This window comes from Kryptolebias marmoratus, linkage group LG17 (assembly GCF_001649575.2).
Source record: "Kryptolebias marmoratus isolate JLee-2015 linkage group LG17, ASM164957v2, whole genome shotgun sequence".
Lineage (NCBI taxonomy): Eukaryota > Metazoa > Chordata > Actinopteri > Cyprinodontiformes > Rivulidae > Kryptolebias > Kryptolebias marmoratus.
This window is the reverse complement of record NC_051446.1, coordinates 24,927,908-24,940,182: the sequence shown is the minus strand read 5'-3', so window position 1 is coordinate 24,940,182 and position 12,275 is coordinate 24,927,908. Positions and strand designations below refer to the sequence as shown.

Genomic DNA, 12,275 nt, shown 5'->3' with positions numbered 1-12,275 from the left:
ACTCTGAATCCCTCCCGGATGACCGAGCTTCTCACCCGATCTCTAAGGGAGAGCCCAGACACCCTGCGGAGGAAACTCATTTCAGTCGCTTGTATCGCGATATTCTTTCGGTCACTACCCAAAGCTCGTGACCATAGATGAGGGTAGGAACGTAGATCGACCGGTAAATGATGACATGAACTGGTAAACACGAGGAGTATAATAACAGATTTAAAGTTTAGAGGGAATGTATGGAGATATTTTAGACCAACAGGACGAACTCGTTCACCAAGGAGTCAAACACTCGACCTAAAAGAGAGTTTCTGCGATTCCCAACGAAAACTGGACTCCAGGATCAATCCTGATCCAAAATGTCGGGACGTAAATAAAAACAGAATCCTTTTTTTTTTGAGCCGCTTTGATGGATTCTTCCAGTTCAGGCAGCATCTGCTCTAAATTTGAGATTTCAACCCATCGTTTTTCTTTGTCTTTGTAAAGTAATTAAACGTCTGTCTCTGAAACATGAACTGTCTTCCTGCAGGAAAGCTTTCCTCCCGTCTGCACAGTGACGTCGACAGGATGGGCCGCACCGTGGCGCTGAACGCCAACGCCATGGTCCGCAGCACAGTGAAGACCGTCCTCATGCTCAGAGTGATGTTGGCGCTGTCCTGGGAGCTCACGCTGCTGACCTGCATCGAAATGCCGCTCCTGGCAATGATGCAGAACAAATACATCAGCCTGTCCACGGTGAGTGTGGAGAGACGAGCCAGCGGAGGGAAACTGCCGGAGCTCAGCCCTGCTTCTTGTTTCAGGAGCTGAAGGAGCAGACTCAGGAGTGCCACGCTCAGAACAAAGACCTGGCCTCTCAGACGGTCAGCGGGATCCGTACGGTCCGCAGCTTCAGCGCAGAGAAAGATGAACTGAGGAGGTATAACGTGGCTCTGGATGAGCTGCGCTCCATCAAGAGGCGCTCAGGGATCTACAGTTCAGTCTATCTGTTAACACGGAGGGTGAGGCGTGGAGCACTGTCCTCTGAAACGTGCCGTGGATTCGACGCAGTGTGACTGATTCCTCTCTTTGCTCCTCCATCCAGATGGTTTCTCTGGTTATAAAGACGGCCATGTTGATTCAGGCTCGTAATCTCATCTCCTCCGGTCAGCTGAGCATCGGGAGCCTGGTCTCCTTTTTCTTGTACCAGAAGCCGATGTCAGTCAACCTGAAGGCAAGCAGTCAGACAGAACTTCATATGTTCCAGATGTCATCTGTATGAGATGTTTTACTGAGAAAGAGTTTATCTTTTACCTCAGGAGATCATGTATTGCTACGGAGAGACGATGTCCACAGTTGGAGTCATTTCCAAAGTGCTGAGTTATCTGGACCGGACCCCGAAGTGTAAGACGGAGGGAGACTTGGCTCCAGAGAGGCTGGAGGGCAGAATCGTCTTCCAGAACGTCACCTTCAGTTATCCCTCCTCTTCCTCAGACAGAGCAGCTCTGAAGGTAAGAGTCGGGATGTTCGGTGTTAGGATGGTGTCAGACGGATGATTTCTCCCTGTTTCCTCCTCAGTCCGTCTCCTTGGAGCTGCAGCCGGGGACGATCACAGCTCTGGTGGGTCCCTCCGGCGGAGGGAAGACTTCCTGTGTCAGCCTCCTGAAGAGGCTGTACGAGCCTCAGGAGGGTCAGATCCTGCTGGACGGAGCGCCGCTGCACCACTACAGGCGAAAATACCTCCATCAGAAGGTGCGCTTCACTGTTATTTATCAGTAAACATCCGTCTGAGCTAGTTCCTGTCTCCAGCTGTCCCTGTCCGAGAGACGGGGGACAGCTGGACGGGTCTGTCAGGAAACTAAACATTCTCTAACTGCTCGAAGTCTCTGGCCTCGATGGCGTCTCAGAGGGACAACAAACGTTAATTGAACCCAGGGGACTTGAACTTGTTTTGATCTTGCAGGTAGCACTGGTTTCCCAGAATCCCGTGCTGTTTTCCGGGTCTCTGAGGTCCAACATTGAATACGGTGTGAAAGACTGCGCTGCTGAGAAGGTGGAAGAAGCTGCGAAGAAGATCAGGGCTCATGACTTCATATCTGAAATGGAGAACGAGTATGACACGGGTACAGACGGAGATCAGTTAGATTTATTTAAAGCTTTTATTCACAAAGTTGTTAAAAATGTGTTTTTTAATAACTCAGTCGACTCGTGCTGCAGACAGACGTGAATAAATATGATGAGAAAACAGCTGATGCAGCATTTTGTTCTTCAGATGTGGGAGAGCGTGGAGGCAAACTGTCGGAGGGACAGAAGCAGAGCATCGCTGTCCTCCGAGCTCTGATTCGAGAGCCGCAGGTCGTCATTCTGGACGAGGCCACGAGCAAACTGGACGTTGACGCCGAGCAGGCGGTGAGAACAATTCATTCATCCTCCCGACAGGACCGGCCGCTCTGGGTCCTCGGTCCTCCCAGCAGCGAATAAAAACACTTCATGTTTCCTAACGTCAGATCAGAAAATAGGCCGTCAGCTGCTGGGAACGTCTTGGAACGACGACAGGATCTGCAGCTGCCTCTCGTGGTTTCCTTTTCCTCGGTGAGGCCTAAAAAAAGAACCGAGATCAACGTTCGCACGCTTTGAGTAAACAGCCGCAGCATTTATCTGTCGATTGATCAAAATAAAGACAAACAACCAACACCAGAGGATGAATTTAATCAGATTAATCCAGGAAAGATTAATCAGTCGGAGCAGTTTTAACAGAATAAAAACATCAGATCTGATTTTCTATGAAACATCAGATAAATAAACAACATTTAGAGCCTTAAAAGTGCAGTTTTATTACCTAACAAATTAAATATCAGCAACCAGGAATCAACTGTTTTTAGTTTTTATCTGGTAGTAAAACACGACTGAAGAATATTAGAGGTTTATTCAACAGAAAAACAGAAAAATAATTAAGAACTGAACAGATTTTATTATTCTGAGAAGTTTAAAATCCCGTTTTTATCTTTTATTTTTCCCTGTAATGACAGGAAAACAACGAGATTCAGAAAATAAAAAGTTACTGAACGGTTTCAACTTTTCATCACTTTAAATTTAAAAGAGCAGAAAAAACAAATTTTAATTTAAAACTAAAATCAATGAAACTGACTGATAAATACATCAGCTGCTCCCTGGTTGATGTTTTTATCGGTCAGTAAATTAAACATTAGTTGATATATTTGCCTTCAGAGTAAAATAATAATGAGCAGCTGTCTGACCTCCACCTTTTCCCAGGTTCTGACGGAGGTTCTGGCCCGTGGGCGGACGGTTCTGCTCGTGGCTCATCAGCTCCGGATCGTGGAGAAGGCCGACCTCATCGTCTTCATCGAGGACGGCTCGGTCCAGGAGGAGGGGACGCACGAGGAGCTGATGGCGAGGAGAGGACGTTATTATCGTCTGAAGGAGGAGCTGTTCTCTGAGAGCAGCTGAGGTTTCCACGAACGATGAAAGGATCCACAGGAAGCTCCGTATTCACCTGAACAATTAGTGTTTGTTAAACTCGACTAAACATGAAATGTTGGGGATTTTCTTCTCAAACCTGAAGGATAAAATCACTAAATTATAAATTATTAGATGTTTATTTGTGCAGCAAAACAAGAACAAACAGAAAGTCAGGATCTCCCTACAGGTCAAACTGCAGCTGTTAAAGTTTAAATTCATTCCCTCTAAATTTATTTTCAAAAAACAAACAAATGAAAGATAAACTGATGAGTCCAAAACGTCTAAAAATACTAAATAAAACTGACTTTAAATCACAAACTGACACCAAAGAGACAAAATGTTTGACAGAAGGATGAAGAAATGAAGCTAAAATAGAGATTCAAGCTAAGATTTAAATTAAAATTAATATGTAATCAGTTAATACACAACAGAAATTAAACTAAAACAGATTTACAACAAAAACCGAAACTCTGTGTCTAAAAGAAAAAAAGTTTAAATTTATCCAATCCTTCCTTCTGTGTTTTAGTACTTTTACATTTATTCTTGTAAAAAGTGTTTGTTTTGTATTTTATTAAATAATATATATTGATTTATAAACACGCTGACGACAGGAAGATGATAAAACACAAGTCTGCTGCCACCTTTTCACCTCCAGAGGGAAGCATCGCTCCGTTTCCATCTTTATTTCAGATAAAATGTGATAAAATATGAAATAAAACTCTTTTTATTGATGCTTTTCTCAGTTTTTCAGCAGCCGTATGTGAAAGCTCGTTAACGAATATTCTGATGACAGAATCTCATATTTATGACTTAAAATGAAGATTTAATATGAGTTGGTGTCAGGACGAGGAGGGTTTTGGTTTTCTTTGTGCCTCATTGGATGTCCCACAGCCTCACCTGTTCCTGGTTCAGCTCAGGTGTTTCCTGTTTCCTGGTTCCTGTTTCCTCATCACCTCAGGCCGACGGGGAGGAGCCGCTCCTGTTTGCTCCTCCCTGCGATCTCCTGAGCTGTAGTTTGTAAGTTTAAGTTTCTTCTTCAGTCGTTTGTAAGAAATCTGAGTTTCCTTGAGCTCCTGACACCAAACCTGACACTTAGTTTCTCATAATTATGAGAAAATATCCCAAGATTTTGATTTAGCTTTCCATAAATGATAAGACTCCTCATCTCTTCAGTAGGATGTAGTGTTTCAGAATTATGACTTTATTTTCTCATCACGATGAAAATGATCTGTCTGCTAGGCCTGTAACGCAGAATGGATGCTTGTCGCCCTTCGAGAAGAGTCGGAATCTGAGACGGGATGTTCCTGCTTTAAGGTCCTTCAACTCTTTGGGAAGAGACGATGAGAAACTTCCTGTAGAGCCTCATGAGAAGAACGCTCATATTTATGGGCTGTCATCTCATAATTCTGAGATATTATCTCAGAATTATGAGATATTATGAGAATTATGAGATAATTATTCTGAGATAATATCTCAGAATTATCAGATGATAAATCATAATTTTGAAGTAGTTTTTCATAATTAGGACAAATATGGCTCAACATCTCATAAATATGAATTAGTAATTATTATGAGACATATTCTTGAATTTATGTCTTAGCATCTCATATGTATGAATTAGTAACTAATAATTATAACTCTGTCTCATAATTATGAGATATGATCCCAAAATTATGTCTCATCTTGTGTATGATTTAGTATCTCATAATTATGGGCTGTGTGTAGAAATTATGATTTAGGGTCTCATGATTCTGAGGTAATATCTCATAATTATGACTCAGCATCTCATAAGTGTGACTTTATTTTATTGATATGAGATTTTTAAACATTTATTTAACCTTTTTTTTGTCCCATTGAGATCTAAGATCTCATTTACACGTTAGTAACTAATAAATGACTCACTGTCTCATAATTATGAGGTATCCCAAATTGTGATTGTCTCATAAGTATTCTGTAGTAATTTGTAATTAAGGGATGTCTAGAAATTCTGATTTAGCATCTCACGATTACTCATATTTTATCATAATTATTACTTCTCATCTCAAATTTATGAGATGCTATCTCAGAACTATATTTTCTCATAATCATGAGACGCTCACTCATCATTTCTAGTTAATTTAATAATTATGGGACATCTGGAATGACTGAGCGTCTCATGATTGTGACTTACTACCTCATAGTTATGAGATAAAACCCCAAGATTATGACTCAGCATCTCATAAGTGTGACGTAGTATTTCATGATGAGATGTTCTAAAATTTGACTTTGGATCTCATAATTATGAGATACCTAAAATTAGTAACTATAATAATAATAATAATAATAATAATAATATGAGACATATTATGAGACTCATAATATGTAATATCCAAAATTATGATTATTTAAGGTATTCTGTAGTATCTCATAATTATAGGATATGTAGAAATGATGACTGAGGTTCTTGTGATTATGAGTAAATATAACTATAATTGAGCTGGTGTCTCATAATTATGAGATGTTTAATCTCCTTAATGAAGTCAGATGATGAGATGATGTTTTTATTTTTCTGGCAGTCATGAGTTTCCATACAGGCTTGTTTTTTCCTGTTTCTGCAGCTCGTTCACAGCTCCCCCGCCTGGCCGGGCTTCACGTCTTCATGTTCAGAAATAAGTGAATCAGCGAGCAGAAGGATCAAGGTCCGAGCCGGGGTCTGCTGAGGTCCACCTGCCGGGTCTACCTGCCAGGTCCACCGGGTCCACCGGGTCCACCGGGTCCACCGGGTCCTCCTGCGCCCTGAAGCCGAAGCTGAAGCTCGGAGCTCCGGGCGCCGCAGAGCCGCAGAGCCGCGATGATCCGCAGACTGACTCTGAGGGAAAACTCCGCTTTTTCCGCACTTTTCCACGTTTGGCGCAAACCGTGGACACGTCAGCCCGGCTCACCTGCAGCCTGTCGGTGAGGAAAAACTTTTAACTTCTGAGTTTTTATTTCGGCGGAAATGTTCCGGATCTGCTTTTAAACTGAAAAGTTTCTGCTGCTGAAGGAGTTTAATGTTTTTAAAGATAAATTATATGTGCACGAGCTTGATTAGTTTTAATAAAAACCAGCTGCGTGGAGAAAATGGGGCGGGGACTAAAGAGGAATCTGTTTTGAATGGTGTCCAATTACAGGCGGCGGGATTGGTGTCGCCCGCCGCCAAAACAAAACCCTGTCAGGAAAATATCTCTCAAACCACTGGGCAGATTTTTATGAAACTTTCAGGAAATAATCATTGGATGTTCATCTACATGTAGTTAACTTTTAGAGGCAACCCGATTTAAGATGGCCGCCACAGCCAACTGATCCTAGGAAACACAAACATGGCTACAGCTCCGCATGTTTTACAGATATTGGGCTGAAAGTTGGGGTTGTAGTAGCTGAGAGTCGTCCACAACACATACTCCAAGTGTTGGGAGTCAACCCTGCCTGTCTGTTAGCGAAATATCTCACCAACCACTGGACGGATTTTAACGAAGCTTTCAGAAAACAATCACTGGGTGATCATCTACAACCGATTAACCTTTGGAGTCAGCTCGATTCAAAATGGCCACCACAGTTAACTGACAGCAGCCAACACGAAAGAGGCTAAAACTCAGTCAGCTTTCCAAATAATGAGTTGAACTTTGACCCGGTAGTAGCTGAGAGTCATCCCCAGCAGGCACGCTGAGGCTGACCTCTCGTATCGTCCACGGTATTTTTAAGGGTGATAAGCATTCCTTTAATGAATGTTAGACTTTCAGCTTTTATTTTTTTATTTTTTTGGATTCTAAGCAGAAGATCTGGTTCGTTTTTATTTCAGAAGAAAGAACCTCACAGGAAAATAAACTGACTTTTATCAGATTTATTCTAAAAACAAAGATTCAGTTTCGGTGCTGAAGATGTAAACGTTTTATACGCAAGAAAATATTTAAATTTTATTCCATTAAAAGCCCAAATTGAGTCTGTAAGAAGTTTGAGAATTTAACTTTGGGTGCTGAATGGATTTTATTTCTTTAATGTTAAAAAAAACGTGATTTTTGTTTTTTGCACGTTTTATTTTTCCAGCCTCGGTCCGCTCTGATTGGTCAAAAACTGTCACATGTTTCTGGCGTCTGGTTTATGTTTTTTATTCAAATCAAGCAAAACTAACAAACAATTGGATTTCATGCAAATAAACAGTTTTATGAAAATGTTTTTGGGTTTATGAACGGCTCTTTGAATGATTCTGTTTGTTTGGAGAAAAGGAGATTAAACCGACTTAAACGACTCCAATTAGAAACTTTATATCAATCTATGAAAAGGATATTTTATGAACCTTTAATCAGTGTCAGTTTGACATGAGCTGGTTCTTCTGGCACAAATAAAATAATATTCCTGCAGCTGCAGCTTGAAATAAACTTTATTTCTCCAAACGGCCATCTGCAGCAGGTAAGATGCTGTTTGTTCACATCGTTCCCACAGAATCGTTTCTTCACAGCTTCTTTAGACGTTTCAGCTTCAAGAACCAGTTTTTAAATCGTTGTTATGTTACAACAAAACCTCACCATTATCAAACATTTTAGGAGTAATTTGGTTTCTGTAGATTATCTCTGAACCACGTGATGTTTTTCATCCGAACAGCGGCACAGATAAAAAACCTTAACGATCTAAAATCAGTCCCAGCTGGACTTTGATGTCAACTTTTCACCTAAATAAACAGATTTTTACTCCAGCCTTGATAGGAGCTCGTGCCAGGACGGTTTATTTTTTGAGAGAGAGAATATAAGAGGAGGAGAGGCGGAAGTCTGAAAACCTGCAGAGGAAGTGAAACCTTCAGACGCCGGGGGGGCTCGGGGGGGCTCGGGCGGGCACCCGGTGACGGCTCGGACGAATAACAGAAACTTTGTTCCAGGAATTCATAAATAAATCAGAAGAACTTGGATCTAAAAACAGCCTAAAGAGCTGAAAGTTTCAGCTGTTGGAGCTGTCAAAGAATGAGAAACGAGACCTCATCTGTCCGTTTCTGTTGTTTCAGCAGCAAAGATCAAAGAAAACGGAGGAATGCATATCACCCGCCAGCTTTCAGGCCACAGTTTTAAACAAAGATCCTTCAGCGCCTGCGTTAGGCATGACTCTCAGCTACTACCGCTCCAGATTTTAAACTGACGGACTTACGGCCACCTTTGTGTTGGCTGAAGTGGATTAGCTGTGTCGGCCATCTTGATTCCAAAAAGCCGACGAGTTGTAGGCGAACACCCGGGGATTATTTTGCGAGTTTATTACAATCTGTGAAGTGGGATGTGAGATATTTTGCTAACAGATAAATGTACGGATTGCTTCTTTTAATACAGGTGGATTTATAGGAGTAGACCGGATTAATAAATCTAAAGAATGAGAACGCAGAACGTGTCCCTCTCCTGCAGGTTCATCCATGTGGAACATCCGCCCGTCGTCCCTGCCCTCACCACCAGCTACGCCCACGGCACGTCGTGCACGCCGCTGCGCTGCGACACGGTGGCGGAGGCCCTGCGGAGGACCGTCGAGCGCTGGCCCGACAGGGAGGCCGTGATCTTCCTGCAGGACGGCGTCCGCAAAACCTTCGCAGACTTCCAACGAGACGTGGGTCGTTTCAGAGAACCTTTAACTTCCTGCTGCTGCTTCAGCCGTTCACACGTCAAAACATTTGGCTCATTCACTGATGTCACTTCCTGTTTTTAACTCTTAGAGTTTTACACACATTTAACTTTTTATTTACAAATATTTTCCCCGCAGAAACACTTTAGGATCTCTTCAGTTCCTTCAAAAACATCTTTCTCTTTGAGATCTTCAGCTGCCAGTTTCTGCTTCTTCAGCAGCTTTCAGCGCTCAGGATGAACTTTCTCTTTATTTTATTATCTGTTAAACTTTAAACCGACCTCCTTACAGTCCAAACTGCAGGTTTCCTCTTTAAAAGTCACGTTGAATAAGTTGACCCACAAGTTTAACAAGTTAATATATTTTTTATGTTTTTTAACTCGTTGCTCTGAGAGCCTTTAACCGACCCGAGTTCAGCCTGGAGACTGTTTAAACCAACATGTAAACCTGGTTTGGATCTCCGGGTCACGTTCACATGCATTTTTGGTCCGAACCTTTTAAATGATTGACTGTGTCGGCCATTTTGGCAGCCATCTTGAACTCCCTCCAAAGGTTAATCAGTTGGAGACGTGCGTCCAGCGATTAATTTCATTAAAATCCATCCAGTTGTGCATGAAATATTTTGCTAACATCATGTATGGTGTCTGGTTGTTGCTGATAAACATGCAAATAAAAAGTCAGAGTTAAATATAAAAATATATAATCTAAAAACCTGAAACAGTTCGTAAGGACTGAGTTAAGGTTTGGTTCCTGCAGCTTAAAGTCTTTTCTGTTTGTTTTATTTTTAATCAAACTGCATGAAAGAAAAGTTTCAGCCACCTCTATCTGCTGGTGTGAAAGTCCAAAAAAAGAACAAAGAGAGGAAGAACCAATAATTTGCTTTGAGTAAACAGAGTCGGAGCTGATTGGATCCAGAACGCCTGCAGCCGGCGCCGGATCAGTTGCATCGTTACTCCGGGTCGGTCAGGATCGTTCTGCTGGGGGAAAAAACACACAAACTGTAACACATCAGGCGTACAACTGAGTGACCTTTGGGGTCAACCGGATTCAAGATGGCTGCCACGGCGAACTGACACGCTGCAGATATCGGGCTGAAGCTTGATGTGGTAGTAGCTGAGAGTCGTCTGTTTGTTCATGAAGTCGATGCTAAAGAAAAGATAAAAAACCTAAAGTTTATTAGCTGTCCCCTCTGATTTGTCCTCCTGTCCTCAGCCGATTTTACGGGGGACATTGTTGACTCTGGGAGTTTTATAAAAACATTATTTTTATGTTTTAAACTCGTTCTAAAAGGCAGAAGGACCCCCTTTATTTCAGCTCAGAGGAACTCTGTCGTCCTCAGCTGCTGATGTCCGTCCATGTGTCCACAGGTGGACCAGGCCGCTGCAGGACTGCTGGCTCTCGGGCTCACCAAGGGGGACCGGCTCGGCATGTGGGGGCCCAACACCTACGAATGGGTCCTGGTCCAGTTTGCAACAGCCAAAGCTGGTATCATCCAGGTGAGTGAAGACAGGAAGCTGCGGGATGGAAACACAGACGATGCGTTCAGGTGCAAACCGAAACCGTCGGGTTTCAGAAAGATGGTTCCTCAGTCATTCATGTCATTCTGTGGAGTTATCTGATATTCCTGTTCCTTCTAAATAACTCATCCGGTTAGAAAATGCAAATAAAAACAACGTTATGATCTTATAATCCCAGATTTATTCACAACAGAACATGGTGAACAAATCAAATACCTAAAATAAGAAATGAGGTCATTTTTGGACCCGTCTGACCTCAGAACAGTCCTCTCTGGTCCAGAGGAGACACATCTGTTCACATCTGGCTTCTTCTTTGCCTGATAGAGCTTTAAGCAGCAGAGCCCAGCAATTTTAAAGTAAAACCGCTAAGAAACGAGTTCAAAGACTCTCTTATAGGTTGGGTCAACAAGTAAACGGGTCAAAATCACTTGATTCTTGATTTTGTGTTCAGGAAAAGCTCAGATATTGATGCTTTAAGGAAAACCTGATAAAAAACACTTTGTTTTTATTTTCGTTGGTCTCACCAGGTGTCTGTAAACCCGGCGTACCAACTGCAGGAGGTGGAGTTTGCCTTACGGAAGGTGAGCATTTCTGTTTCACAGGAACATTTTATTCTTCTTCACCTGATCCATCACCTCCTCGTTTTGGGTCACAGGTCGGGTGCAAAGCGGTCGTTTGCCCCACGGAGTTTAAGACTCAGAAATACTGCGACATGTTGAGGAAGATCTGTCCTGAAATCGAGTCGTCCGTCCCAGGAGACATCAGGAGCGCCAGGTAAGATGGCTGCCGAGTCCGGCTTCAGGCCTCCTGTTCTGCTTCATGATCCGGTTCTGGTTTGACAGAAAAATCTAAAGTTTTACTCCAAGAGGAAAAGAAAAGGATTTACTGAACCTCCAGGGGGACATGGAGGAGGCCCGGTTCTGTTCAGGGTCCAATGAAACCTCAAGACTTTCAAGGCCTCCTGGAGTCAGATGTCTCAGTCTCAGCTCATGGGTCCAACAGGATAATGACCCAAAACAACAAAAACGGGTCAGAACCAAACATTGGACCGTTCTGAAGAGGCCTTCTGAGCCCTGATCTAAATCCTGCTGAACATCTGTGGGAGGAGCTGAAACATCTGGAGGAGGAAGCCTTCAGACCTGAGACAGCTGGAGGAGTTTGATCAGGAGGACCAGAACACCTGAGGACACCTGGGGACAGCTGAGGACACCTGTGGACACCTGGGAGGGAACCCCTGAGGACACCTGGGAACACCTGGGGACACCTGGGAACACCTGAGGACACCTGGGGACAGCTGAGGACACCTGGGGACAGCTGAGGACACCTGGGGACAGCTTAGGACATCTGAGGACACCTGGGGACAGCTGAGGACATCTGAGGACACCTGAGGACAGCTGGGGACACCTGAGGACAGGTGCAGAGAACTCAGAGTTACAGAAATCACCTGATTGGATCAGAAGGTTGAGCAACTGTTCGCAGATTATAATGGAACACCGGCTTCACACACACACACACCCTCACACACACACACACATACACACACACACATACACACACACACACACACACACCGTCACACACACCCTCACACACACACACACATACACACACCGTCACACACACCCTCACACACACACACACACACACACACACACACACACACACACACACACACACACACACACACACACACACACACAC

The 12,275-nt window shown here is 43.2% G+C and overlaps 2 protein-coding genes and 1 long non-coding RNA gene across 3 annotated transcripts in view; 2 read left to right on the top strand and 1 right to left on the bottom strand.

Moving 5' to 3' along the window:
- Positions 1–4,179, top strand: part of tap2t (transporter associated with antigen processing, subunit type t, teleost specific) — a 9,169-nt gene extending 4,990 nt beyond the window's left edge. The window contains exons 5-12 of the mRNA XM_017440641.3: positions 521–726; positions 792–989; positions 1,073–1,201; positions 1,287–1,478; positions 1,546–1,719; positions 1,931–2,090; positions 2,240–2,376; positions 3,241–4,179. Of these exons, the coding sequence (XP_017296130.1) occupies positions 521–726; positions 792–989; positions 1,073–1,201; positions 1,287–1,478; positions 1,546–1,719; positions 1,931–2,090; positions 2,240–2,376; positions 3,241–3,435 (1,391 nt within the window). The 3' untranslated portion in view covers positions 3,436–4,179. The remainder of the gene's footprint in view (positions 1–520; positions 727–791; positions 990–1,072; positions 1,202–1,286; positions 1,479–1,545; positions 1,720–1,930; positions 2,091–2,239; positions 2,377–3,240) is intronic.
- On the bottom strand, positions 2,108–3,362 carry LOC119617902. Its single transcript, XR_005234356.1, has 2 exons — positions 3,225–3,362; positions 2,108–2,566 (listed from the first exon to the last, which is right to left on the bottom strand). It is a non-coding gene; the product is annotated as an uncharacterized LOC119617902 (long non-coding RNA).
- Positions 4,180–6,032: 1,853 nt separating the features above from the next.
- acsf2 (acyl-CoA synthetase family member 2) overlaps positions 6,033–12,275 on the top strand; it is an 18,567-nt gene continuing 12,324 nt past the window's right edge. The window contains exons 1-5 of the mRNA XM_037980950.1: positions 6,033–6,381; positions 8,847–9,042; positions 10,425–10,553; positions 11,102–11,155; positions 11,230–11,348. Of these exons, the coding sequence (XP_037836878.1) occupies positions 6,278–6,381; positions 8,847–9,042; positions 10,425–10,553; positions 11,102–11,155; positions 11,230–11,348 (602 nt within the window). The 5' untranslated portion in view covers positions 6,033–6,277. The remainder of the gene's footprint in view (positions 6,382–8,846; positions 9,043–10,424; positions 10,554–11,101; positions 11,156–11,229; positions 11,349–12,275) is intronic.